Source organism: Channa argus, chromosome 4, assembly GCF_033026475.1.
Source record: "Channa argus isolate prfri chromosome 4, Channa argus male v1.0, whole genome shotgun sequence".
NCBI classification, from domain to species: domain Eukaryota; kingdom Metazoa; phylum Chordata; class Actinopteri; order Anabantiformes; family Channidae; genus Channa; species Channa argus.
This window is the reverse complement of record NC_090200.1, coordinates 27,490,761-27,518,257: the sequence shown is the minus strand read 5'-3', so window position 1 is coordinate 27,518,257 and position 27,497 is coordinate 27,490,761. Positions and strand designations below refer to the sequence as shown.

Below are 27,497 nucleotides of genomic sequence, written 5' to 3'. Positions count from 1 at the left end.
TTCTAAAATCTGTTTTAAAGTCTACAAATTTTCCATTTATCATCTCATCACAAAAACAAGAAAAAAGCAAAGCAATAACTACAAACTTACATGAATCCTTGATTTTGACAGCTCCTGTGACTCTTTGTTATGCCAGATATAAACCTATGTGGTATCGGAGATCCATAAAACTTAAAGCAACAGTCTACAGGTGTTGCGCTTAAGGACGCCGCGTCACCTGTTAGAAAGGTAAAAGGATAACGTCAGTACAAACATAAGTGAGAAACTAATGTGATGATGCACAGAGAGAGATCACTCACCAACTGCGTCGCAATAGCAGACAGTGAGTAGCAGCAGGCCCAGAGTGAAGCAAAGAGTCTTCATGATGCTCACAGTAAAAAGATGGTAATGATGGTGATGCTGTTCTTCTTCTCTGTTTGCTGTGTTGACTCTTTGCTCTGTGTCTAATTTATACCCTGTTCATTGTGGAACTAATATGTGTGAAACCAGCTTTTCCAATACAAAATGAATCTTACCACAGAACATCGGGGCAGAATTCCCCCAACACCTCCTCGGATTTCCACTGTGATGAAATACTCAAAGACTGTCATCGTCAAATTTGTTGGGGGAGGTTAGAGAAAAGGGATGGGCAACAGATTTAGTGTAAAGATTAAATTAACTCCTCTGCAACAAAAATAGATGCCATTTCACAGCATGTATCTAATGTCAGTGCATTTTTAGGCAGCATAATCATTCTAATTTATCACATATTACACTACAAAGTTTTAAACTGAAGTAAAAACAGAACACATTTTTTTGCATTAAATTAAAGTCATAGTTTTGTTATAGTATATGCTCATAAAGGGGAAATGGTTGAATTTTCTTTTAATCTTTCTCCTTTGACATTCATGGATTTTACCATTTCATTTCTAGAATCATAAAAACATGGGTTGACATGAACAGCTTCCAGTATTTATGCTAAGGTAAGTATTTACTCAATTTCAATGTCATGCCAGCAAACACACTGATGGAGTGAGGTTGGGCAATGAGTTTAATGCCTTGAGTTTAACATTTCTAAAGTTTATATTATCATTAAAACATGCTGAGTATCCGGAAACCTTTCTGCACGTTATGGGACATGACCAAAAACAATACTGAATTGATGTTATCTTCAGGTTCTCAGGGGCCACTGCATTACAGACATGATTCTGTACAGGAAACCGTAGTATGAGCTCAGGAAAACCACTGTCAGTGAACACGGTTTGTTGCTGTATCCACAGATGGGAGTTAAGACTACCATGCAAAGAAACAACCATATATAAAGAAGGTCAAGACCATTTGAAGCATACTGGGGAGAAAATGAATACTTTCCTGTGCTCTAATGAATCATAATTTTTAATTCTTTTTGGAAATTATGGATGCCACGTTCTCCATGCTAAAGACGAGGGGAAGCATCTGACTTGTTTAACAGTACACAGTATAAAATTCGGCATCTGTTATGATGTGGGGGAGCATTAATGCATAGTGTGCAGGTAATTTACATCTGTGAAGGCTCCATGAATGGAGAGTGATATCTTAGAGGTATTGGAGCCACAGGGGCTGCAAATTCGATTTTTGCTACATGCCATTGGTTGCTTAGTTGGAACAATGTTTAGTTGTATTGTTCCTGGAAAAAATGTAAATTATAAGTAAACATGCTACCATCCAGATTACATAATTGGCAAAGGTTTTGTGTATTTCAGCAACACAAAACCAAACCACATTCTGCATGTATTATAACAGCATGGCTCAGTAATAACAGTCCACATACTAAACTGATCTGTCTGCACCTGTCAGCCATTAAAAAGCATTTCATTCATTATGAAGTGAGAAATATGTTAATGGATGCACGTCAAGCAAGAATAAAAACATTTCTAAATTAAAGCAGTTGGTCTTCTACATTGCTGAACACTTAGTTTTGTTAAACAAAGAAGTGATGCAACACAGTGACTCCTGTTCCAGATTTGAGACATGTTGCCTGGCATTTAATTCAAAATGTGGCAGGTAGACACTAGGACTCGGGCAGGTGTTGTGGCAATAGAGGAGCAGCAGCCAATGAGAGAAACAGAAAACTGATTAAGAGAGAAATGTGAAGCAGGTGTGGGAAGCTGGCTGCTGCTCATACTGCTGTTACAGTTAAGATGCCTCTGCTTGTGGTTTTAGTAAGTTATATTTTATATTTTTGTGTTTTGTATTTTAATGTATGTAGTAGAAGCAGGTGCTTAAATGCCCTGAGGTACTGTTTTATATTTTAAGGGGGTCTGCCATAACTTTTATAGGTTAACGAGTTGAGCAGTCTTGTCACCTGGTGTAAGGTTTGGAGTTTCTACAAAAATATAAAATGTATGTTTATCTCCTTACACATATTGTAACCGTCATTTTCTTGTTTGCAGGCATTGGACTGACTGCCGTTTATTTTAGTATTGTTGTACATTTAATTATTTATGTTGTTTTTGGATATTCGGAGTTCACTCACTGTTATACTGCATTCTTAGTGTTTGTATGGTTTGTTGTCCTTTTATTTAATATGATTTTGGTTTGTTGTGTAATTACTTCACATTTAGGATACTCCCAGCCCCCTGCCAGTGGGTGGTTGGTCTCCCAGTCGTAGTATGACAATTTGTCTTTTCCTTTTAATTTTAGAATTTTAATATTGTTTTGTTTTAATTAAATAGCCGTTATGCCAGTTAGCCCACACTGACCCTTGAAGCCTCTTTATTGAAGCCCCTGTGCTTAATTTATACTTTTAATTTTGACTGGGTATCTCAGGATACTCAAGGTCACAAAATGGAGGTCCTATTTATAAAAAAAAAAAAAAAAAAAAAGCAATAAAATATATATAATTTGCAAAATCATATTTCCCAGTCAACACAATTACAAACTTTAATTTCTTTGTCTTACTATTTACAGTTTAAAAATTGTCACAACGTATTTTGAAAATGGGGTTTGTACAAACAGAAAAATACTAACCACCAAATATCGTAATGGTTTCTGCCGCTCCCAGAATAAACTCCAGTTTGTCATGAGTCAGTTCCCCCATTTCTGTAAATGTATCGTGTAAACTGAAGACAGCACAAAGTTTACAAGATCTTATCACAACTGTTAAAGTGCCTACACAAGCCCACGCTTAAATGTATCTGTGACTTATTTATATGCATCACTTCTGTGCATGCATTTGCAACATCATCAGTTTCCTCATCATCTAAAAATGTGTACGTTTCTCATGTGTACATTTTGAAAGTATTAGAACAGTAAGGCCTTATCATTTTTGTTAGCTGTAAACTGGTAAGATGTTTTTCATTTAAGATGAAAAGATGGATATGGCATGGAAGCTTTGAATTTCTGCTTTTATTTAATGGTATTTACACATTAATATGTTAAACAATTCAGAAGATGCACACTTGTAAGCACACGACCCATATTTAATCTGTTCCCAAAGTATTTAAACAGATAATTTTAAGTGAATTAAAGATTTGGTCGCAAACCCCTTGTTTACAATAATCGCATCAAAACTGAGACTTAATGACATCACCAAGTTGTTGGTTTCTACTTTTAATGCTTTGCCAGGCTTTTACTGCAACTTCCTTCAGTTGTTGTTTCTTTTGTGTCAGTCTTCACTTCAGCAGGTAACATTTGTGCTCAGTTTACTTAAAGTCTGGGATTGACTCAGTCACTATTAAGAATCTGTTTCAGAAGCAGTAATGCATGCACAAGACTGAACAGTACCTCCACTGTGCTTCTCAGATGAGCTTGGATCGTTGGGATCCTCCACACTTCTTCTTTCCTCAGCTACTGTTGTTTACTTTCACTAACTTGTGCTGCGCATGCTGCTCAGTGCACCAGTGGTTCCTTTTTCAGCACATTGTACTTGGTTGCATTGGCAATGCCTTTAATATATTTTCCCTCTGTTCGCACTTTGAAAATAGCGGTTTGGATAACAAATACAGTCTTCACAGGGCTAAAAGCCACATTAGTCATTTAGAGCTATTTAATGTTTGAGTAATCAATCTCACAGGTCACAGCTGAGTAACCAAAACAACTTTTTATTGACATGTTGCAATAGTTTTGAAAAGGATAAATGTATAAAAATCACCAGTCAGGTAAGTAGCTAAGTTCATTTACTCAAGTACTGTACTTAAGTACTGCAATTTTACGCCATTACATTTGTTGTACAGATGTAGTTACTTTCTGCAGATCTCATAAAAAATCAGATCAAAGAAGAAATTGTGATGTATTATGTGGGGATTAATCTTATTGCTTTTTTATTCTGTGACTTTGACTTTTATGACTCATTGTGGATTAATTACCATAACTTATATTTCCCATAATTTTCATTAATAATATTAAGAGCACTAAGTTCAGTACTATTTAAATTACATTCTTTTTTTAGTTCAGTACTTGAACAAATGAATGCTTAAATTGTGAACTTTTGATCTTGAACCAAATGTTTTCACTGTAACACTAAACACGAAAATACCTATTTTTAAAGATGTATAAAGATGATGTTTAGCATGAGATGAAGAAAATTATAGATATCACAAAAACATTTTACTTTAGCTAGTCAATATAACAATGTAAAAGCTATTTTTAAAATCAACATTATATTCAGCATCTACATTCATCTGCAAAAGTTAGTGCCCCCTCTTTTTAATTCTTATAAATTTACTGGGGTGCTTTGGATCATTGTCCTGCTGTACGACCCAATAGTGAGAAAGCTCATGGTTGAATCAATGACTACAAGGTGTTGAGGTCCTGTGGCTAAAAAGAAGCCCAAATCATCACCCTCCAACACTGGATGTGTTGATATTAAGGCCAAAGAAGTCCTTTTAGGTCTCATTAGTCCATAGAAGGTCCAGAAGTCTTTGTTTCTTCAGATGCAGTTTTGTGATGCTCCACCGTGCTTTCATTTTCTTTTTAGACAGATGAGATTTTCTCCTATCAACCCTTCAAATAAACTGTATTTGTTCAGTCACCTTCTAAATTTGCTGTCATGAACTTTAACATTTAATAGTCTCAGTGAGGCCTGTAGGGTCTGAAATGGAGCTCTTAGGTTTCCTTGTATTTCTCTGACCTTTGGGTGATTGTGCTGGAATGAACACTGAACTACAAATTGTCAGGAAATTGATTTCTAACCGTTTATTTATTTGCAGGCGCAATTGCCTTTCTAAGACCATTGCTCATGCATTTTCCTCTTGACATAGTGTTAACAGACACCTGAATGCTCCAGAAGAGCACACTGTCAAAACGTTTGCTTATATAGACATCTGGAGACCGACTGATCATCAGTCTATCAAGGCTGATGATGAGCAGCACCTGGCTGCTTTTGTTACATAAGTAATGGCACCACATACAATTTAAGCTAGTATTTAAGTTATATGAACAAAAAAAATCTTAAGGTAAAGTTTATATCACTAGAACATGGGCCTCAGCCTGGAAATCTATGGTGTACCCTCCCTCTCGTTCCAGGTCCCCGTGATCCTAAAAACTCTAAACAGTTACAGATAAGTTATAGATACTCATAATATAGTATTTTAGACTACTGCTGTATTGCATTTACTGATGTTGTGGCTTTAAAAAGCATTTTAATATTTAAAATGTTAGGGGTGGAGCTGATTTATAATTTATATAGGTACTGTTGGGCATAACAGTGCATCCCTTACATATAGGGTTTTCCTCAGAAATTCAAAAAGTTACTTTGTGCTGTTAGTGTTTTAAAAATAATATAGTTTATCTTGAATGGCATGACAATTTGGGGGGGTTAAAGTTTAGGGTATGGGTGTTAGGCATTAAGTTGCAATGGTTAAGGTTTTAGTAAGGGGGTATGGAATCTGATTTGTCTACTGAGACAGAAGCAGCAGTAGTAGTGTGGGTGGGGGGTGTTGAGGGGTTTTTTGTGTAGGTGGTGAGTTAACTGCCCTCACAATCAATAATGATCTAAGCAGTGTGAAAACCACCACACTGAACCCCCCGCCCCCTTTAATTGACCACAATTACCATGCTGACATTTTCTTTTGTGATGAAGATCTATTTTGATAGCTTGAAAATGTAGTGATGTGGATTAAAGGACAAAATGCTCAAAATGACCTATGGCAAAAAAAGGATAATTTAAATTACTTGACGTCATATAAGATGGCCAGAAGACACTGACACTGTAAAATGAATGTGATTATTCTTATCCTGCACTTAACCACAGACACATTTCAGCTCAGAGAAATTGTAAATTCCTGCCTGTAACTTGCTGCCTGCGTGCGTTCTTGTTTGTGTGGCAACACTGACAGTAATGAACCGTAGTTGAGCTAACGTTTAATTTCCCCCTAATTATAAATAAAGTGAATACAACAAAAATGTTGAGACTTCTTCCTAGTGATAGCTGGTGGTTTAGATAGTTTAATTGTGAATAGTATATACTGAAAAGAGGAGGTAAATGGAATTTAGTTTGCTGTACAGCTTTAGAGATTGATTGTAGAAAGTTCGACAACTTCTATCGATTATCTGTAACTGTTTATCCTGTTCAGGGGGTGGAGCCTATCCCAGCTCACATTGGTGGAGAGGCATGGTGCATCGTGGACATGTCTCCAGTCTATCTTTTGGCCAACACAGAGAGACATACACAGACAGACAACTATGCACAGTCATTCTTACAGGCAATTTAGAGTCACCAAGTAACCTACCGTGCAGCTCTTTGGACTGTGGGAGGAGATCGGAGTACCTGGAGGAATCCCACACATACACAAATAGAACATGCAAATTTCACACAGAAAGGCTACAGCCCACCAGTTATTTGAACTGGGGACCTTCTAGCTGTGAGGCAACAGTGCTGAGAGGTTAGCACAGAGTGTTGACAGATATTAAGTATTACTATCTAGTTCACCACTGATGACAGACAGCTTGGAGCTTATGCACTAGTAGCAGAAGTACACAAAGTCAAGACTCAAGTAAAAATTAAAGTAGTAACCTAAAAAGTACTAGAATACTAGAAGTATTAGTACCATGTCCAATTTTTACTCAAGGTGGAGCACAAGCTGTAAAAAGTACTATAAGTACAAAAGTACAAGTACTCCACTAAGAATGATCATTATGAACACTGATGCAAAGAAAAGAAACAAAGAAACTATACTAACACATAACGCCATAAAGACGAAAACAACTTACTCTCTCTGGACATTACGGTTTTATACGTTTACCCTCTTTATACATTGTGGCAGCGAAATCAAAAACTCGCTCGTTAAATCATTTCCTACAGACGCTGAGTGGCGCTGTTTCATATTGTCACCTGTGTTTAGCACCAATAATACTTCCGGGTTCTAATGTTTACAACTGGTAGCATCGCTACACCTACAGAAGTGTTTTCTTGGCTTCTGAAATCTACCTTCTGTGTTAAAAACATGTACTTCATGTGGTAGGACTTTCATACACTCGCGGTAGGCTGTGCTACATGTCTGCATTAGTTATACTACTTGCGTTAACTATATTTTTGACACACCAGCTAGCAAGCGTAGCAGGTTTAGGCTGATGAGGCTAACCAAGCCAACGCTAGTGGAAGTAACACTAGTGAACAAAATGTATCATAAAGCTCAAACTGCAGTACTTTAGAACTGTTTGCATGCGTGTTTATTTTACCGAATGAATGAAATGTAGATTTGTTTCAGTTTTCGTAACCATACGTGCTGAATGTTGCTGTAACAGGATGTGTTTTCAAATAGCATTAACGTTAACATTGGTAAAATATGGTCGCACGTAGTCATTTAGCAAATAAAGTATTATGAAATTTGACCAAATGGTGTTTTGGATTTATAAATGCAACTGGTCATTGCAATGTAATAACTTAAATTTGTGAGTAACTTAATACTGTACATACTGTCTGGAGTATTTCCATATTACATTACATCAACTTTTCCTCCCCTATAATTCAGAAGGCCATATTGTATTTGTCCTACATTTATGTGACAGCTTTAGTTACTTTTCAGAGGCTTACTGTTAAAGCAGAAAGTAATGAAGTTATCCATACTGTATTATTGTGGATAGAGCAGCTGTCAGGACAGAAATAGGTAAAATCAGCTAAACCTTTACCTACTGCACCTACACTTTATTTAAATAATGTTTTCATTAAACTCACTATATAGAGAGAGACAAAGAAAGAGAGAGTAATTTTTTACTTTTGAAAGCTTGTGGAACAAATTTAGGCTACATTGACATGTTTTTGTCAAGAGCATCAAATCCAATACATTAAATACAGTCAAAGATGTTGTTTTATTAGCATTCATACCTTTAAACTAAAGTACAATGCATTTTAGAGCATTTACTCAATAGCTGAAACTTTTGCTTGTAGAGGAGGATTTTCAAAGGCACGTGCTTGTATTTTAACTTGAGAATTGACTTTGTCTACTTCTACTACCTGCGTAATAATATGTTAACTTTGTATATATGTTTTAAATTTAAAAACATCCTAATGCACAGTGAGTCCATGAGACAACATTGAACAAAGTCTTGAAGTATGGACTATTAATTTTTTACTTATTTATTTGACAAATAAGAGACAACTGTAAAAAACGTACTTTGCTTATGTCTAAAATCTTCAGGAGTCACACAGCTGCCTACGTTCCAAGGAAAGCCTAAAGCATGAAGAAGAAAAGCAGACGTCCAAGATCATCAGAAACTTCACAACAAACCAGCAAGAAGCAGAAAACGGTGTGCGTCAGTGAGGAAATAAAGACATCTGAAAACAGAGAGAGACCTCAGAACACTGTCCCTGTATGCAAAGACAGTTTCTACCAGGCTGCAACAGACACAGCAGCAAACTTAGATTTCAGTGTGACAGCTGCTGATAAAGCTGCAAAGGAAAATCTAAAGTCTAAATCTTCTGGTAAGTGAGTCATTATCAGCATAATTTTGCAGATGATGTTGAAAGTTTACATACATTGAAGCAAAGGCAATTTCCCAACAGTTGATCAAATACCTATTCTCAACCTGGACGCTTCTAGAAATTGATGTCATAACTTTAGACAATTTAAACTAGTTAATTCTCCAAATAAAAATTGCTATTATTGTGAGTAAACTAGGGATGGGCCTGTAGCTGTATATTAGACCCTCTCTTCAGACTCCATGTCTTTTTTCTTTTTCTTCATGTGAAAATTCATAGAATGGTGGTGCACTTCATTTAATGGATTGCATCATAAAGAAGGAAATTATGTGGACACTTTTTAAAAACTGATCTTAAGATATCAGCCAGAAACCCAAAGCTTGGATACTAATGGAAATGTTGTTAGGAAAATGGCCCAAAATATACCTCCAAGATGGTAACAAAGTTTCTTTAGGCCAACAGAGTAGAAATTTAGGACTGGCAATCGCAAAGCCCTAACCTTAATATAGGGATGAAAATTCATAAAATCTTATTGATAATAGTCCTGTAATCAATTCAGCTCATTGATCTTCAGGGTCCTTGCATTTAAATTTAGGTAAATAAAAAAAAAAAACAAAATAGGGCACTTTCAGATTTTCTTTGAACACCACTAGAAACAACTTTAGCTTACCTGTCTGAGGGGATAACTGATGTCTCTTTGTACTACAGGCAGACTCTCCACTGCAATCTGTCGACTCTGCCATGGAAAGTTCTCTCCACGCAGCCTGCGGCATGCTTTCAACAAGTGGTCTCAGGATCCCATTGATATTGTTGATGACGAGTCAGACAACACAACCCAGTCACCGCTTTTATTCCACACAGATTTCCAGCGACTAGTTGGGGTCCAGTTAAACCGTGACCCCCGGTTATCAGAGTTTATCTGCAAGAAATGTCATGCCAAGTTCTACAAGTGCCAGAGCATCCTGATCAGGTTTCTGCAAAGAGTCAACCTCCCACCGGTGGGAAAAGAAAACCTCAAAAACCTGTGAGAAAAAACTACCTTACAGAGACTATAAAATTGTGCATTAGATGCAGAATTGAATGCACAATCAGAAAACCTGCAAATATAGGTAATATAAATATATGTAATATAAGTAACACTTTTTTCTTTCAGGAGGAATGCAACAAGTTCAGAGTCATCAGTAAATTATGGTTCAGCAAGTAAATATAAGCACTTGTTTCACTTTTGTTTACCTAATATACATAAAATACAAGTTAAGTGAAAGCATTAATTTGTTGAGATAATCTGCCATTTTCTTTCAGCCCCACAGTCCTTTACCTCCGACCCTAAGTGCCTCCACAGCTTGGTGTCCTGGGCTCACCACCATGGAGAGGCATGCCGCTCATGCCCTGACCTGAAAGAGGTGCTGGAGGGCCAGTGCTGGGGCTCTGTTAAAGCCGTGTGGGGCTGTGTTGATGGTCACAAATACATTATGGACACTCAGTGCACTGCCAACCCAGGGTATATGATGAATTTTAGCAGTGGATTGCTGGGGAGTGGCAATGGTGATGGAGTGACATCAGATGAGGGAGAGCAGCAAGAGGAGGAGGAAGATGAAGAAGAGCAGCTTACGAGGAATGGAAGGACCCCGGCAGCAATTAGTAATCTGGGTCAACGCAGTCCCCCTGCAGTTACAGCACAGACTCAGGGCTCAGCACTGGCTGACTGGACCAGCAATACAGAAGGTGAGACTCTGCAATTCATCTCCACAGGGATCATCTGTGGAACTTTGAACTAGATGTAGTTTAGAAGTTTAGAAGAGTTTTTTTGAGCTGCTTTAAGTATTATGTTAACACCATTTTAGTTACTTACACATGTAAAATAGCTTACAGGCTTTTTAAGTTGCAAAAAAAAAAAAAATCATTATTATTGGGCGGGGCTATTAGACAATTCTTTTCTTTTTTTTTGCTGTACATTGAAGACATTTTGGTTTGAGATCAAAATATATATATGGGTTGAAAGCATTTATTTGATGCTATTTATACCTTGTATGTTACTTCAAACATAATAAAACAAAGCACCTATTGTTTGAGTTCATTTAGGATTTGATTGTTCCAACAATAAATAGCTCTAAATGACTACTCTTGGTTTTAGCCTTACATTTTACATGTAAACACTGCATTTGTTGTTACAAAGGATAAATCAAATTAAGAACCATTGTCTGGGTGGAGGCAGCCCGTTGGTGGAGTGGTTAGTGTTGCTGCCTCACAGCTAGCAGTACCAATCCCAGCCAGCTGTATTTATCTGGATTCTCTGAAACTATTAATGATATTATGAACCACAGATAATGATATTCTCAGATTCTTGGCACTTTTTTATTCAGAATACTTTCAGTCTTTACAGGGTGATGAACCTTACCCCATTCTTACTTCTGATTATATCCAGTCACGATACTGACCTTTTAACAATTAACCTCATTAGATGCAAGATGTTTTTTGTTTATTTTTATCAAACCAGCAATAAGCAGCAAATCCTTCCATTAAATAAGCTGCAAACAAAGGTTCATGGTTAATCAAGATTAGTGAATCTCGTCAATTTAAACCAAACTTTCTCCATTTTTAAATCTGACAATACTGAGCAGTCTGACAGTATTTTGTTTTCCCATGTACCTACATCTCTGGTAATTACAAAATATTGTAATAGTATGAAAATGATCCCAACCCTAACACAAGTATGTGTTGAGGCAAAGTCAATAATAAAAAGTCCTTTTTAAAAACTAACAACATAAAACAGGCCTTTAAATACATTTATGGTAATTTGGAGAAGCTCCATCAGGCTAAACACTCCCACAATAAATCCTACCAGATGTCACAATGTAGCCTTTAAACTTCTGGGTTTTAGATTTTACAGGTCATGAAGAGATGTCTCCTGCTCCACCCCACCTGGAGGACAGGACGGCTGACAGTGATCTGTCTGACAGGTTAGTTTATTCTCCTCTTTGAATTGTGACTTTTGTGATCTCTATTAATATTGATAAACATAACAAGAAATATACCTGTGTGTCTGTCCAGGGTCATCTCAGAGAATGAGTTTGAAGAGAGTAGAAAAGGAGAGTTGTCAGACGAAGAGTTGGTAGAGCCATACTTAAACAAAAGGTGGGTAGAAATATTCTTCAGCAAAGGTTGTTTCTGCCAAAGGAGCAGAGATGGAACGAAAAGGGCAGCTGTCAGAAACCCAAGTACTGTACCATTCTCCTCCCCCACTCAGACCTCGGAGGGTAACCATCACCAACAAGAGGAGACAAACCCCAAAGGCTTCAGAAGAGCCCAAAATCAAAAAGAAACCTGGACCCAAACCTGGCTGGAAGAACAAGTTTAAACCTAAAGGGTACAGGGGCATATTTATCCCAACCTGAGTCCTACTTCACCATAATATCAAAGAAACCTCAGTATTTAATGTAATGTAATTCTACTGATAGAATAGTAGTAGGAGAATAGTAGTAGATTGTAAAATGTTTTAGTGAAACCTCTTTCGGTTTGGTTTGGCATTCAAAACCCAAGTATTAACAAAGTGCTGTTATACTCCTGTTTTCAGAGAGGAGCTACCCAACATCTATAAGTGTCCGTATCAGGGTTGTACGGCTGTCTACAGAGCTCCTGATGGTTTGAAGGTCAGAAGTCACACCATTAAATGTTTATTGACTCGATCAATGGTAGTCTGTAACAGGATGCATTACTCATAGTACTGGGTCTAGCCTATAGCAAGCTAATCTACATAATTTTGCTTGGTGTAAAGAAAATACAATTTTCTTTGTTTGAATATAAAAGAAGAGTTCTTCTGTTTGGCATTTTTAATCTAGACCAAGATGACACAATTCTTGTCTTTCATACTACCCTATATTGTGGGGTGGACAGATTTACAACACTGAAATTTATAACCATGGAAATCTGTAAGAAGAGTCATACTTTCTCTCTGGTGGGATTTTAGAAGCACATCAAGGAGCATCATGAGGAGGTAAGAGAGCGACCGTGTCCTCATCCTGGATGCAACAAGGTTTTCATGATTGACCGCTACCTGCAGCGACACGTCAAGCTCATCCACACAGGTCAGAACAGAGAAATGTTAGTCTTTTACATGTGCTTTCCTCACCAACTAAGGTCTGTAATCTTGTGCAGGTTGAGTTTTATTTGCTTTCTCAGCACAACAATGGTCATCCTTGGTAGTTTGATTCTTTTAGCTAGCACTAAAGCCTGTCCCTTGTTTTCAGAGGAGAGGAATTACATCTGTGACCAATGTGGTCAGACCTTTAAACAGAGGAAGCACCTTTCAGTTCACCAGATGAGGCATTCAGGAGCCAAGCCTCTGCAGTAAGTCTTGATGATGTAACATGATATATGACACTGTACATAGATCACAAATATCTAGTCTTTATGTTTTGTATACTGTTAATTGTACTGTTTTTGTTGTGAATAAAAAAATGTAACATTTCTCCAAAATAGTTCAGTAAAGATACATGATTTTTGGTGTACTAAAAGTCTGAGTCATCCAGAAGAGATATATAAAGGTGTTAACCTGGGAAAAAAAAGGAAATACAACTCATTTTTATTTTTTCCTTTCCGCAGATGTGAGGTCTGTGGTTTCCAGTGTCGTCAGAGAGCATCACTAAAATACCACATGACCAAACACAAGGCAGAGTCTGACCTAGAATTTGCATGTGTGATGTGCGGGAAACGTTTTGAGAAGGCCCACAACCTCAACGTCCACATGTCCATGGTACACCCACTGACGCAGGCCGAGGCTCAGAGAGGAAGCAGCCAGCAGCAGTTCTCTGAACTGCGCACCATCACACTAACCGGGGAGGTGGTTCAGCAAGAGCAGGACAGATGACAACAGAGGGTCTGGGCCCAGGTCTGCTGCAGGGGTACATAGGGTGTGGGACAGGAACCGGCATGGGTTCTAGAAATTCAGGTCGTGGACTAAGATGGGGTCCTTGCTGTGTGGCTTTGGCAGCTTTAGTTAAGCTTTTGTGTCCTAATTCTTAAGATTTTTGTTTGATCTGGCCACACCAATAATAAATAAATACAATAAATTAATAAATACAATCTGATAATATAGCACACAGTGGTGTATCTGTGTACAGCCAAACAAACTGTGTGTTTACTTTTAAGTGAGTATCACTTCAACCATGAGCTGATTACATGCTTCACAGAGTGAGTAGCTGTCTGCACAACAGCAGCTCAGTATAAGGTTTTGGTACTTTGCTGAGGAGACAGGGCTGCAGTAACTTCAATACAACTGATACATCTGTAGTAAAGTTCCTGTCTGCAACTTAAGTCAGTCCTACCATGAGATTCGGAATCAGTCCTCTCTGCTCTGCCCAGCTCTTTCAATACAGCTTTGCTTTGCTCATTACACTCAGCTATGCTCTGCACAGACATTTAAATAGTTATCAAATTACAATAAATAAATGAAGAATGCTAATAAACCTACCAATAAACAGACAAAGAGAAATTGTTGGTCCTCTCCAACTGGTAATTAAGGGGGTGAGCCTTGCGCAGATCCTTTAAAAGTGAATATCTCTGCACTGCTGCTAGTAATGTTCAGTGAGTCTGTGTCATGAGAGGCTTCCAAAGCACTTCTCAATATAAAGATAAGCGTTTGTGCATATTTCTATTAAAAAAATGCTAAAACTGAAATCTTGCACACTATAACTTCAACACAGGGAGGCCCCGAAGTTGGATTAGTATTTGTACATGGCTCTGATGAATCCCATGTTTACATGTATATACAGTTTCAGTGCCTACATAATAACATGTAGGCACTGCATGCAGAATAAATTATTATAAAAATAAATAATTACAATGTAAATAAACTTACAGATATTGTTGGAAATACTACTATCAAATCTTCATCTGCTGTCTCTATGACAGATCTGATGTAGAGGTCATTTTTACACTGCCTATGGGCTGTATGGATCTTTTTTACTGGATCGCTGGAGTACATAGTAGCAGTCACATAATAGACTGTTTTACCTACATAAATGCAGTTTTAAGACCTGTAATATGGTATTGTTTCCTAAACACATGTAAAGCACTTGTATGTCCTGTGTCCTCAGTGTAAATAGTTGTGCAGAATGATTGCAAGAACATGTGCTTCAGTTTAACTAGCAAAGTTTTTATTACTCTTTAAGTTTTTGTTAAAAAAAAAAAAAAAAAGATGTACATGTGTATAATAACGTCCAGTGTGTATTATGTACAGAAACACATGTAAATAAACATTTTTCAATCAAACTTTTAAAGACTGATCAGTAAAGTGCTTTTGAAAATTTACTATAAAGGATCACATTTTTGTTAGATGTGAAGTTGGGCAAAGTTTCAACAAATACAGGACCTACACCATAGTCTGGTATAGTCCAGTCAGTCAAACAGACCCTTCCAAAGCTCAAGGCAGAGAAGAGTGATGTTACACTACAAACAATTCCTCTCCTTAAAAGGCAGTCCCCAGCTGTTCAGAAGAAGTCTATCTCTGGACTAAGACTGTGAGGGTCAAGGTGCACAGAGAGAGCTGCTCTCACCTCTGGGTCCAGGTCTGCACATTGGGACTCCAGCTGAATCAGGAAAACGAGAGACACCATACATGTAGTGGTGATCAGAGAGAGCTGAGTAACTGTTTTTTAATGTTGTCAGATGTGTTGGTTACCTGTCTGAGCTGACCGGAGGACAGAGCAGTAGGAGACGTTTGTGAGATTGCTCTGAGAACAAACTGCTTGGAGTGGCTGAGAATCCTGAAAGGCTCCACCTGACAATACAATTCATGTATCTGATTTCAATGCAGTGTTACAGGGTTTCAAACAGCTGGATATGAATAGATGGTACATAGAAGGTACAAACCATCACCTGCTCTTTAGAAGATTCAGTAGTTGTTGTAGGTGTCTCTCCTTCCAGGAAGAGCTGCAGCAGTTTGATGTAACAGAGAATGGCAGTATGAAGGAACCCTGGGCAGCACATAGCTTTCTGCAGAAGGTCAGCACTCTGCTGAAGCAGCAGACTGAACATATGCACACCAGTCACTTACCTGTTTCACAACATAAAAAACAATGTCTTAACTCCTGGAATTGGTGCAGCTAAACTGCTTCTGAAAACTCACTTGTAGAAAGCCCAAGGCATTAGTCGAGTAAACTTATCAGTTGTCACCCTGGTTACTAAATGATAAACACCATGTTCTAGAGTGGGGGAAAAACACAGCACAAAAATTTATCAATATCTAAATATACAAAAGACACAATCAGTTTAACATCAGCTGTAGACATTAACAGTGGAGTGCTAAGCATGTTGAGAGGGCTGGAGTGTGAAAACTACCTTTTGAATTAAAGATAAGCAGCCAGTCACCACAGTCCACTACCAAAGACAGAAGTTCTGTGAATAAATTCCTGGCTCTTTGATTGTTTCTCTCCTAAGGAGGAAAAATAACAGATTAAACATAAAACTGTTACTTCCTAAAGGAGCAGCAACAAAAAAAAAAAAATCTTCTTTCAAAAGCTTTACAGCCACAAAACAAACACACAAAAAAAAACTACATATCATATCAAGTGTTCTTCTTTACTCTCCAATCTAGCTCCAGCTTTGAAAAAGTAAACTGGACATTTCTTCTAGGGTTAGGGTTGCTGACTTCATCCCTTTGCATTGTAAACATGTCTGGCTTATGGGAGTACTGTATGAATAGCACAAATTAATGTGAATGCTTCACACCACTCCACAGAAATCCCCAAATTCTTTGCAGTTCTATGTTAAGAAATATCATTCTTAATTTTATGAACTATCTGCCGACACAGACTTTCAGTACGTGAACCATTGCCCAGCACAGATTCATCTTCTCTGTGATGCCCTTTTTATAGCCAATCATTATCTGTTACAAATTAACCTCATTAGTTGTGAGATGTTCCACTAGGTGTTTTTCTACATGACACAACTCTTCTACTCTTTTGTTGCCCCTGTCCTAACTTTTTAAAAACATGTTCCTGGCATCTCTGTTTCAATATTTAATATGATGTCTTTGTACTATTTACAATCATAAATAGTTTTATAATAATTTGCTAATTACGGCTTTCTTTACGCAGTGTTCTAACTTTTCTGGAAATAGAGTTGTGAATGAACACTCAGTAGTTACCTCAGTAGTGAGCAATACAGGTTTCAGCCATTAATAAATGTCATACTTTAAGGAGCAAGGATAGTTACCTGGGGATAGAGGAGTTCTGACAGATAGTCGTTTATGCAGAGGAAAAGCAGAAAAACTATCACCTGGAAGAAGAAAAGCGACAGCAGTAGGTAAGCACACAAAAAGCAACATCTGATCAGAGGTTAGTCTGTATAAGGCAATGTCTCGACTGAAGAAAAAAAAAAAAGTCTTTTTGGATTCTAATCTATGAGCTAAAAAGCATGATGGGAGTACATATTGATTGTTAACCGAACGTGTTTATTTTAAACTTTAATCTTTGTAGGATTATACTAACTTTCTATAAAAAAATAGAAAGGTTGGTTTTGACTCAGTGGTGTAGTGATGCTATAGGAGTATTCTTAAATCTCACCTGTCTGGACTGAATGCCTCTGTCTGGTCTCAATGTATTTAGGGCAGCACTGAAGGCCTGGCTGTCCTCTGTATGATCTCTCCAGGCACGATGCAGACTGGCAGCCAACAGCAGAGGTGGAGCTGGTGGCATTGATGATGAGCGACCTGTCCCTAAACTAACAGCAGATACAAAACAAAACAAATCACCTTAAAAGTGAACCAAGAAGCAAAAACCAGCAAAAAGACTATAGTGACACTGATGTAACGCAAATGGTAGATAGAAGAGCATGTTTCCTGAGTGACATGGCTTAAGGTGGATGGCACGAGGTGGATCAGAGAGATTTCGGGACGGTGGGATATGACAGTGAGGTCTTACCTTGATGCCCAGTGTTGACAGTCAGTAAGGAGCTGTAGCTGCTGTGGTAGAGGCTCTTCATCATACAGACGACTCCACTGTGACCTCATTAGTGGAGACAGTCGCTCCCACCAGTGCTGTACACACACACAGACACACAAGCAAACACACACACAATGAAACTGACATTACCTCACAAATGAATCATGTTGTGTTACTGTCTCAATATGAATGTTTTTTTGTACAGTCACTCCAAACTATTATGGTATACAATTTTACATTTGGACAGTGTACATTTATTTTTCCTAAAAGGAAATCTCTTTATCAGACAACACAGAAAAAAGGAAATTATTGATTTAAGAAAATCTTGAATTCAATTTAATTCATCTTTATTTAGATAGTGCCAATTCACAACAAAGTCATATCAAGGCACTATACATAATAAAGTCAAGAATATAAAGATATGTAAAGAAAACCCAACAAATCCCCCTTGAGCTAGCCTATAGGCAACATTGGAGAGGAAAAACTCCCTTTAAGGGAAGAAACGACCAGCAGAACCAGGCTTAGGGTGGGCGGCCATCTGCCTTGAGTGGTTAGGGTGAGTGGAAAGTGAAGAGAGAAAAGAGTTCCCGTGAGATCCCAATGCCGTGGACATCAAGACAAAGTTAATGACATGCAGAGATTTCTTTTATATATGACTTAAAGGACAAAATTACTCCAAGGTTTCTTGCAGTAGTACTGGAAGCCAGACTTATACCATCTAGAGTCCCGATATGGTTGGACAACATATTTCTGAGATTTTTAAGCCCAAATACTATGACTTCAGTGTTGTCGGAGTTTAGATGTAGAATATTATAGAACATCCAGGCCTTTATGTCTTGTAGGCTTGAAGCTTGATTAACTGATTTTTTTCATCTGGTTCCATAGATAGATATAGCTGGGTGTCATCAGCATAGCAATGGGAATTTATGGAGTGTTTTCTAGTAATGTTGCCTAAAGGAGACATATATAAAATAAATAGTATTGGTCACAACACAGAGCCTTGTGGATCTCCAAAACAAATTTTTGTGTTCATGGAGGATTCATTCAATCTATCTGATAAATATGATTTAAAACAACATAATGCAGTTCCTTTAATCCCAATTTCATGTTCCAGTCTCTGTAATAAACTGTGACAAATATGGTGAGACCTAACAGAACAAACATGGAGACTTTGAGATTTTGAGATTAGATATTGGTCTGTAATACAAAAAACACCTGTATCAAGACAAGATTTTTTATGTAGCGGTTTGATTACTGCTACCTTATAGGCCTGTGGTTCATAGCCAGTTTCTGAAGATAGATTTATGATATCTATGTGCCTAATAAGGGTAAAGCGTCCTTGAGCAGTCTAGTTAGGATAGGTTCTAGCAGACAGGGTAATTTGAATGATGTTTTAGTTGAAGTTAACTCAGTGAGGTCTACAGGTAAAAAGCAGTCTAAGAGGAATTGGGGCCTTATTGATGATTCATGAGACATGAACATCTATCTGTAATATTTGGGGGGAGGAACTGGTGAATTATTTTCCTAATAGCTACAATTTGTTTCGTAAAGAAAGTCATGAAGTCAACGCTGCTCAGAGTTAAGGGAATACTAGGCTCAACAGAACTAAGGCTCTTGGTCAGCCTGGCTACAGCTCTGAAAAGAAAGCGGCGGTTGTTCTTGTTTTCCACTATTAATGATGAATAATATGCTGTTCTGGTGTTAAAGAGGGCTTTTTTATATATATTATTAAACTGTTTTTCGAGACCAAGTGCAAATCTTCTAAATTAGTGGAATTTGACTTCCTTTCTAATAGTCATGTTTTTCATAGGGGCAACAGTGTCAAGTATTTTTTGTAGAGAGGCTGCAGAATTATCAACAAGATAATCAACTTCTCCAGGAGCAAAGTTACGGTAGCTACTCTCCAATGTATTGACACAAGGTAAAGTAAATGATGAAAGAAACAATGAAACAATAATAAAAAATAATTGCACTAATTGGCAGTTTTTACAAGAAAAACAGGAAAGAGAACCAAGCTTGTCTTGTAGTTCAAAAGTTTTGTATTTCTTTTTAAGGAGATAATATGAGGGTTTCTCTTTGCATTACACTTGCTTTAATAGAAATAACCTTCCCCTTCTATAACCCCAATTATTTTAGCTGAGTCAAAGTGTGCAGTACTCAGAGAGAGCCTGGAACAACTCATAGATTTAGTTGCTACATGGAGAACAGACAGTACCACAGTAGAGATCACAAGCAGGGGACAGTGGAGACAGATCTGAGACCAGGTCTTGTTGAGTTCTTCCACAGCGTATCCACAACGTACACTGGCACACAACACACCCTAGAGAGGAAACACAGTCAGCAGAATAGTAAGTAATTATGAACAGTGATTAAAGTGTCTAAGATTGTATTTCTTTTAGAATTTTACAAAAGTCATTCTCACTCTGAGGAAGTGTGCTGTTACATGGCAAGAGAGCAAGCCAGCTGGAGAACACACTTTCCTCTGAGGTACAAAAAGAATGGCAGAAATAAGGACAAAGACAGATGTAAGCATTGTTTTACAAATGGCTGATCAGATGTAAGAGAGAAATGTGTCACAATGTCATTTGAAGAGTAAATCATTAGCCCACCTGATGCTGGTTGACATGTTCTATCAATTTGTTACAGTCCATAGTCATTCTCCCTCCTTCAGCCTTTACCTTAATAAAGAGCACTGCAGGGAGAGCCAGCAGTACTCTATGACACACACACACACACACACACACACACACACACACACACACACACACACACACACACACACACACACACACAGGGGAACATAAGGGTCACAGTAGCTATCCACTAAGTGAAAAAGGTGATCTGTGTGCTATGTTTGATGTGTACCTGTTCCATACGGTGAGTGTGTGCTGCAGGTTGAGCTCAGAGATGACACTTAGTGAAGTTGAGCTCTCTGTGGTGGGGCATCTTTGAGACACCAGCTCAAACAGGAAGTCACTCAGGTCAGCTCTGCCTCCATGGCGACCAGAGAGCTCAGTCACCTCCATCTCATAGACAAGCTCCTACACACATTAAATATTGTGATTAAATCCTCACCTTCCTGAGCAATTTCTGTGCACTTGGCTTACGGAAAATGTACAATATTTAATTCCACAGCATCACACAAATGTATTTTACCTAACTTTAGTCACATATGCAGCATACACACACCTGTAATCGGGACAGGATATCTGGAAGACAGGTCCCTGTATCTGACCTCTTTGGGCTCTGCTCACTGTTGACATAAAATACAGAATACCAAAATTACATTTTAACAAAGGTAGAATTAATATTGAATAATAACTTGGTTCTGTTTGTTGCTTTTTAGGGTGCTACAGAATTAACGTGTTTTTAATATTATGGTGGACAGGGGTCAATATGGTAAATGTCATGCTGACAATGATCAATAATTATCAGAACACAATGCTGCCAGTGCTATTCACTGGAACTGGGCCACAGGAGTTTTCAATAAAAACTCTCCACATGAAGATAAGTGATGGAGGTTATCTACTAAAAAAATTATGTTACATACTGTACTTTAAATTCGCTTGCTATGTAAGCACTTAGACTTGATTTGTCTAAATTTAAAAAGGAAATACTTCAAATCCTAGTTCACTAGTTCTAAATCCAAATCCCCTCACTGTGTATAGTTAACAATAAGTTCATCATTATCACATTATCATGCTGACTGTGGGATGCCCCCCGGATGGTGTCTACTTGAACACATCTGACATCTGTAATTTCTAAGTTTGTTTACAAAACACTGTTTCCATTAATATGCACACCTTAGCTTCTGGTCCATGATGGCACTGAAGAGATGAGAACAGAGGATTTTCATGTCCCCCCCACAGCCTCCCTGCTCCTCTGAATGAGTCAGATAAAGCTCCAAACAAGCCCACTGTTGGTATTCCTGACTACACACACATACACACTTTAGTTATTAGGTAGCGTTATTGGGAGTATTAATAGTTGACATCTTTGTGTGAGAGTAAGAAAGTGAGATTTTTTCATGCCTCACCGTTCAGTGTCAGACAGGACATCTTCACTTCTTTGTACTCTGAGCTCATGAGCAAGCCATTCAGAGAACAACAACTACACAAACATAACAAAAGTTGATGAGTTCTTGCTGTCAATAACATCTATTGTCTAACGTCTATCAATCAATTCCACTTACATACAAACGTAACAAAGGTATTGATTTCTCCCCGTTTCTTTTGCCCAATCAGCTTATCAGTACTATACCCTTCAAAGCAGAAGAAACCACCCTCTTACTTGATACTGCGGCATTTGCTGCAGCTGGCGAAAAGCAGTGTGCCGCCACAGATACCAAGCAGTCTTCCTCCAGGTACTGTTGGAGTCTGTTGTGCTGCTCCACAGGCCTTGCAGGTTCTCCTCCACGTGTTCGAACACAGAATCACTGGCAATGATAGAAGGTCTTCTGGCTTCAGGTAGCAGTCTTGGAATAAGGTACATAAGCTAAACACAGACAAAAATACATGTAGTATATCAGTGACTTGCAAACAATTGCTGACATTGCAAAGCGAGGTGTTTTTTTACCAAATGAAATCTAAATTATCTCTAGGTTTCTTTTATGTCTCACAGTGCATAATTACGATTTCTGACATTTGTGCTTAACTGGAAATCCAAACACATCTATAAACATTTCAGACCGTTGAACTGACCTTTATTCACTAGCTTTCCAAATATTAATCTGTCAGCCTTGACAGTTGAACAATTTATTTGCAATATGTTTAAGTAAATTGTTACAATGTTAGTCTGACAGTGGTTGTACAGTAGCAGTACACAAATATTCAAGTAAAAGTGCAAGTACAGGTATTTGTCTAAAACCTTACTCCTCTACAAGCAGAAGCACAGGTTTACATTCTTTACTCAAGCTTAATTATAAAAGTAGATGCTTTACAATTCACTAAAAGTACAAAAATACATGTATTGCACTAATTTAACAATGTATTTTTGATAAGACTGAAATTAATGCTGATAATAACAATAATACCCTACACAGGATAAGTGGTTACAGATAACGAATGGACGGATAATAAACATTAATGTACAAGTCTAGTCTCAGTTTATTTGACAAGCTCTCCAAAAAAAAAAAAAAACAGCACAGATTTTAAGTACTGACAGTTGGTTATTCTATAATAATATATCATAACTTATTAGTAACTGAAGTTTTATAGAAGAAAAGTCACCAATGCTGAAAAATGGAAAACACTTAAATAATTAAAATGGAAATACTCCATTAAGATCTCAAAAAAATAAAATCAATAAAACATACTGCTGTAAAAATGACTTGTTTGCTCCAAAAGTTCAAAAGCTGTCACTTTTTACAGTTAAATGGATTTCCAAAGGACAGTCAACTTTGTGTGCACCTGACCGCTGACGTTGACCGTCTTTTTTTTGGTATGACAATGGACAAATTTTTTCTGAAGAACAAAGATGCAGAACTGTGTTTATAATTTATTTCAGACAATAATGGAGCTCTATGACACAGATAAATGTAAATCTGTTTTTGGGTTCAAATACTTAAAAAAACTGAAGAAACAAATAAATTAATACTTAAAGTGGTAAGAAGAGGCTATTCACTGGTAGTTTCAGTCTCTGTGTGGGAATTAATAATAAGAATAATAATGATAATATTTTAAGAATCAAGTAAAGATCCAATATTATTACAAAAATATTACACCTCTACCTTGTTATTACCGAGACAGTAACCTCACTATAACTGTGCTATTATCTGGATTTTACCTTTTCATCTTCACCTTGTTAGTTCCAGAATATTACCCTGTTTTACATCATCATATTGTCAACTAAACTGAGAATCTTTGGGTTTAAACGGTTAAACGGACAAAATGCAAAAGCTGTGAAGACATCCCCCTCTGACTTTGGAAAACCATGCAATTACACAAAAAGTTGTTAACTGCAGTGCTTGTAAAAAGGATACAATTCTAATATGTCTGATTCAATGAATATTGACAGATATGATCAAGCTGTTATCATCCATTAAGCTAAAGATTGGAGACAATGTCTTCACAGGCCAACATTGTTATCTAATGACTTTCTAATACAACTATTATAAGATGTTATATAATAACATTTATATATAACAGTATATAACAGTTATTTGACAGGTAACAGAAAATGATACCTTCTTATAGAGGGCGCTGGGAATGTATTCTTGCTGCTGTTGCTGAGGCAGTGAGTTCCCTCTACAGATACCATAACACATGGCTGCCACACACAACCTGACAGCAAAAACAAGACTAAGTCACAGTTCCACCCAAGCAGACCCCAATGTAAATTTTGCCTGAATAACAACACATGATGCTCCTACTCATCAAAGCAGAGACTTTTTTTATCTACTAATTGTCACCATCCAAAAATACTTACTGTACAATAGCTTGAACAAATCTTCCAACAGCACGTAACAACAGTAACCTTACCTGACACAGGAAAGCATGTTAGTGTGAGTGCTGCAGACCAGCGCTGAGCTAAGAGCTTCTCCAACAGGCACGGGATTGGGCAGAGCTGAGGGGATGAGCTCAACCAGCAGACTTTTGGACATGGAGGCATGAAGGTGGACAACAAACACAGCCAGACCAACTAGATGGGCATTACTCAGCAAGGAAGCCTATTGGACAAGAGTGGTTTGTTAAACTAGTGAGTGAATGTACCAAATTTTGTAATGAAGGGATTTCTGAAAGAAAACTATCGGGGAATTTAAATGAACATGGATTTCTGTACCTGGTTATGGAACAGGTCCCAGAGTCTCTGTATAAGGCTGGAGAGCAGCTGTCTGTTTCCAAGCAGCACAGTGACAACCCTGGAGGCCCACTGGCTTTGTCTGGATAAACAAAAAATACATGGTGTTTAAGTGCACAGCCACCAAATACTACACCATATGTGCAGTGTTGTAATACTGAATGCCTTCCTGGTCATTTCTATGTGTATGTAATACTACTGTTTGAGATATTCAAAATAGGCGTAACAGACAACAAAGGCAACCTCAGTTAACACAAAATACAAGTTTTACAACCTTATTAAATTTACTGAAGCAAAAAGCAGATTTAATATCAAGTACAGAAAAAGTATTCACCCCATTAGTTTCTACAACCAAAGAAACTACTAAAATGTACCATTACCATTCATCTGGGAAAGGTTACAAAGCTGTTTCTAAAACCCTGGGGCCCCACAGATCTACAATGAGAAACACAAGCTACTAATGGCACATACTTGGAACAAGAGTGAACCTTCCCAGAGGTGGGTCTAAGAGCACTCATTTAAGAAGTAAGAAAAACCCAAGAAATTGCAGATCTCATTCATCTCAACAGTCATGAGTGCACTATACAACTAGAAAGTAGAAGAAGAAAGTAAATGAGCTAACCAAGTAGAACATTAAGGTTCATCTGAGGTCTGCCACAGCACTTCTAGATTATCCTTGGACCTTTTATGAGAATTGACTGATGAGTAATCTGTCTACAAAGGTTTATAATATGAAGTAGCCCGGATTTGTAATCTTTCCAGCAACAGCAACATAAGACGTCACTTCTGGAAAGCTGTGATGTCATCCATCATGACACTACAAAGATATTATCATAAAATTAGGTAGAGAGAGGGAGCTATGCATTTTATAGCTTTGATTTATGATTTTTACACAAAAACTACTAGGTATGTTTTCAGGTATTTACTTTAGCTATTGGTGTTTAGTTTCCTGTGTTTAGGGCCTTCTATTAACAAGATATATGATGGTTCATATACGAAACAGTTTAGAAAATAGGGGTCCTATTACATCTGGTGTAAACCAAACACAGAACAGAAGACCATACCTACCCACCAGCATTATGGTGGTAGTGTGATGGTGTGGGATGCTTTGCTGCATCAGGGCCAGGGCAACTTGTCATAATTGAAGAGAATGTGATAGCATTCTGAAGGGAGGGTCAGCTCAGCTGTAACTGGGTTATGCAGCAACACAATGATCCTAAGCATGAATGTAAGTCCACCTCAGAATGATTCACAAGGAATCAAATTCTAATCTAGGCAAAGTCCAGATCTGAACATAATTTAGATGCTGTGAAACAACCTGAAAAGAGTAAGTTATGCTCAAAAGCCCTCCAATGAGGCTGCACTAAATAGCAGCATTTGTTTGCATTTGTTGCTTGTAAAGGTAACACAACTAGCTTTTATATTCAGGAGGTGATTACTTTTTACATTAGTGATTTAGGTTTTGCTTCATTAAATATAATTATAATAATAATTATTATTCAACCTTCTTTTTAGTGTTTCTCAGGTTGCCTTTGTTTTATGTTGGGTTTAAGATAAAAATCAAAAGTAAGAAGAAAATGGGGGGATTCTTTCATAGCACTGTGTATTTATCTGATATTTTCCTGCCAATAATCAAAATTAGCTTGTCCCACTCACTTATTAGGAGGGTTTGCTCGGGAAGCATCTAACACACACTGAGAGAAGCTTCTTAGGATCATGTTGACAACCTGCACAATTTGTGGGAGAGAAATACAAAGAAGTTTACATGCACACATCATAGTACACATGCATCATGGCAATATTGGGTGTTAGATGATTTCTTATAACAGTTTTTTGCTGAGGCAGTTTTGTTGATCCTGTTTTGATAACAGAAACCCTTAAATTAATTAAACTCTGTGCACCAGATTCGTAGGGGTTTTATTTTATAAAGATTTATTAAAGATGTATAATGATAAATAAAGATGTAAACAATCAGGTATGTATTTAAACACTGACATACTGTACAGAAAGCCAACTGATATAGCAGAACTGGTAAGTGAAAAAAAAAAACCAAATAAGACAACATATTTCATTAGAACATACTTTGACATGAAGCTCAGGCCACATAGGAGTTTCTATGTGAACTTTAATGACTGTTTGTCCAATCAGCTCATCAGGACGGCCAGGAATTATGATGTTCAGGGTGTGTGAGATCCTGGACAGCTGCGCTGAAATCTCTATGGAAACAAAACAAATATAGAAGTAGAGAATTCATACACGTCTCACTCTGTACCAGCAGCAAAAAAATCTGTTATGAATCTGTTCTCATTGAGCGGCTGAACAGTTCAGAAAATATTATCTGTACAGTAAAAGACTCCAGTCAAGACTCGAGTCTTACACAAATAGAGGGAGAGAGAGAGAGTGTGTGTGTGTGTGTGTGTGTGTGTGAGAGAGTCTGTGTGTGTATGTGAAAGAGCCTTTGGTTCCTGTCTCAATATCATCCCACCTCCGTCATTTCCATCAACCACCATCGCTGTGAACTCCTGCAGTTGAACTTTCAGGATCTCCAAAGGATCATCATTAGTATCCAAACATGCGGCGCTCCCTCAAAACATATGGACAGAGATTTTATGTCTTAATTATCTGATGGTTGTAAAACATTTTTTATAAAAACTAAACTGCATGGAAGTATTTGGTTTTCTATTTTACAAATGACCAGCTTGGTAAGCACACAACTAGTGAGCATTATCGAGAATACCCACTATCCTGTCTCTTTCTCTGGCAGGACTCCACATAAAATGAAAACTGGGCTGCAGGGATCTTGTCTGCCCTGAAGACAAGATAAAATGTTTTTTAATAATGAAAATACACAGTCATAGTTAAGATAATTAATACAATAG

The 27,497-nt window shown here is 37.6% G+C and overlaps 2 protein-coding genes across 12 annotated transcripts in view; one reads left to right on the top strand and one right to left on the bottom strand.

The window, feature by feature from the left end:
• Positions 1 to 7,282: 7,282 nt before the first annotated feature.
• Positions 7,283 to 15,148, top strand: znf276 (zinc finger protein 276). Of its 3 annotated transcripts, none has more exons than XM_067500177.1 (12): positions 7,283 to 7,439; positions 8,598 to 8,881; positions 9,587 to 9,902; positions 10,032 to 10,078; positions 10,181 to 10,603; positions 11,760 to 11,838; positions 11,930 to 12,013; positions 12,126 to 12,245; positions 12,453 to 12,528; positions 12,846 to 12,963; positions 13,126 to 13,225; positions 13,481 to 15,148. In XM_067500177.1, the coding sequence occupies exons 2-12, from the start codon at positions 8,638 to 8,640 to the stop codon at positions 13,743 to 13,745; spliced, it is 1,872 nt and encodes a 623-aa protein (XP_067356278.1). In that variant the 5' UTR covers positions 7,283 to 7,439; positions 8,598 to 8,637; the 3' UTR covers positions 13,746 to 15,148. The 3 variants fall into 3 exon arrangements, with proteins under 3 accessions (XP_067356278.1, XP_067356280.1, XP_067356279.1); XM_067500178.1 differs by lacking the exon at positions 7,283 to 7,439 and adding an exon at positions 8,487 to 8,510; XM_067500179.1 differs by lacking the exon at positions 12,126 to 12,245.
• Positions 15,149 to 15,226: 78 nt separating this feature from the next.
• LOC137125156 (Fanconi anemia group A protein) overlaps positions 15,227 to 27,497 on the bottom strand; it is a 29,758-nt gene continuing 17,487 nt past the window's right edge. For 6 of the 9 annotated variants that reach the window (XM_067500171.1, XM_067500172.1, XM_067500169.1 and 3 more), the window contains 23 exons: positions 27,360 to 27,427; positions 27,104 to 27,202; positions 26,701 to 26,834; positions 26,275 to 26,345; positions 24,601 to 24,700; positions 24,300 to 24,487; positions 24,005 to 24,101; positions 22,111 to 22,314; positions 21,857 to 21,930; positions 21,624 to 21,752; positions 21,010 to 21,073; positions 20,686 to 20,861; positions 20,430 to 20,535; positions 20,243 to 20,302; positions 20,036 to 20,140; positions 17,800 to 17,915; positions 17,443 to 17,599; positions 17,093 to 17,155; positions 16,217 to 16,310; positions 16,005 to 16,080; positions 15,749 to 15,905; positions 15,558 to 15,656; positions 15,227 to 15,465 (listed from right to left, as the gene is read on the bottom strand). In XM_067500171.1, coding sequence (XP_067356272.1) covers positions 15,367 to 15,465; positions 15,558 to 15,656; positions 15,749 to 15,905; positions 16,005 to 16,080; positions 16,217 to 16,310; positions 17,093 to 17,155; positions 17,443 to 17,599; positions 17,800 to 17,915; positions 20,036 to 20,140; positions 20,243 to 20,302; positions 20,430 to 20,535; positions 20,686 to 20,861; positions 21,010 to 21,073; positions 21,624 to 21,752; positions 21,857 to 21,930; positions 22,111 to 22,314; positions 24,005 to 24,101; positions 24,300 to 24,487; positions 24,601 to 24,700; positions 26,275 to 26,345; positions 26,701 to 26,834; positions 27,104 to 27,202; positions 27,360 to 27,427 — 2,536 coding nt within the window. In that variant the 3' untranslated portion in view covers positions 15,227 to 15,366. Of the gene's footprint in view, positions 15,466 to 15,557; positions 15,657 to 15,748; positions 15,933 to 16,004; positions 16,081 to 16,216; positions 16,311 to 17,092; positions 17,156 to 17,442; positions 17,600 to 17,799; positions 17,916 to 20,035; positions 20,141 to 20,242; positions 20,303 to 20,429; positions 20,536 to 20,685; positions 20,862 to 21,009; positions 21,074 to 21,623; positions 21,753 to 21,856; positions 21,931 to 22,110; positions 22,315 to 24,004; positions 24,102 to 24,299; positions 24,488 to 24,600; positions 24,701 to 26,274; positions 26,346 to 26,700; positions 26,835 to 27,103; positions 27,203 to 27,359; positions 27,428 to 27,497 lie in introns of those variants that run through there. The other 3 variants (XM_067500170.1, XM_067500176.1, XM_067500175.1) reach the window with 2 other exon arrangements.

Coding starts and splice junctions, on each gene's coding strand:
- znf276 (XM_067500177.1), top strand. CDS start 8,638: ATGAAGAAGAAAAGCAGACGTCCAAGATCATCAGAAACTTCACAACAA. Junction 9,903..10,031: donor AAAGAAAACCTCAAAAACCT/GTGAGAAAAAAC, acceptor TTTTTCTTTCAG/GAGGAATGCAACAAGTTCAG. Junction 10,079..10,180: donor AGTAAATTATGGTTCAGCAA/GTAAATATAAGC, acceptor ATTTTCTTTCAG/CCCCACAGTCCTTTACCTCC.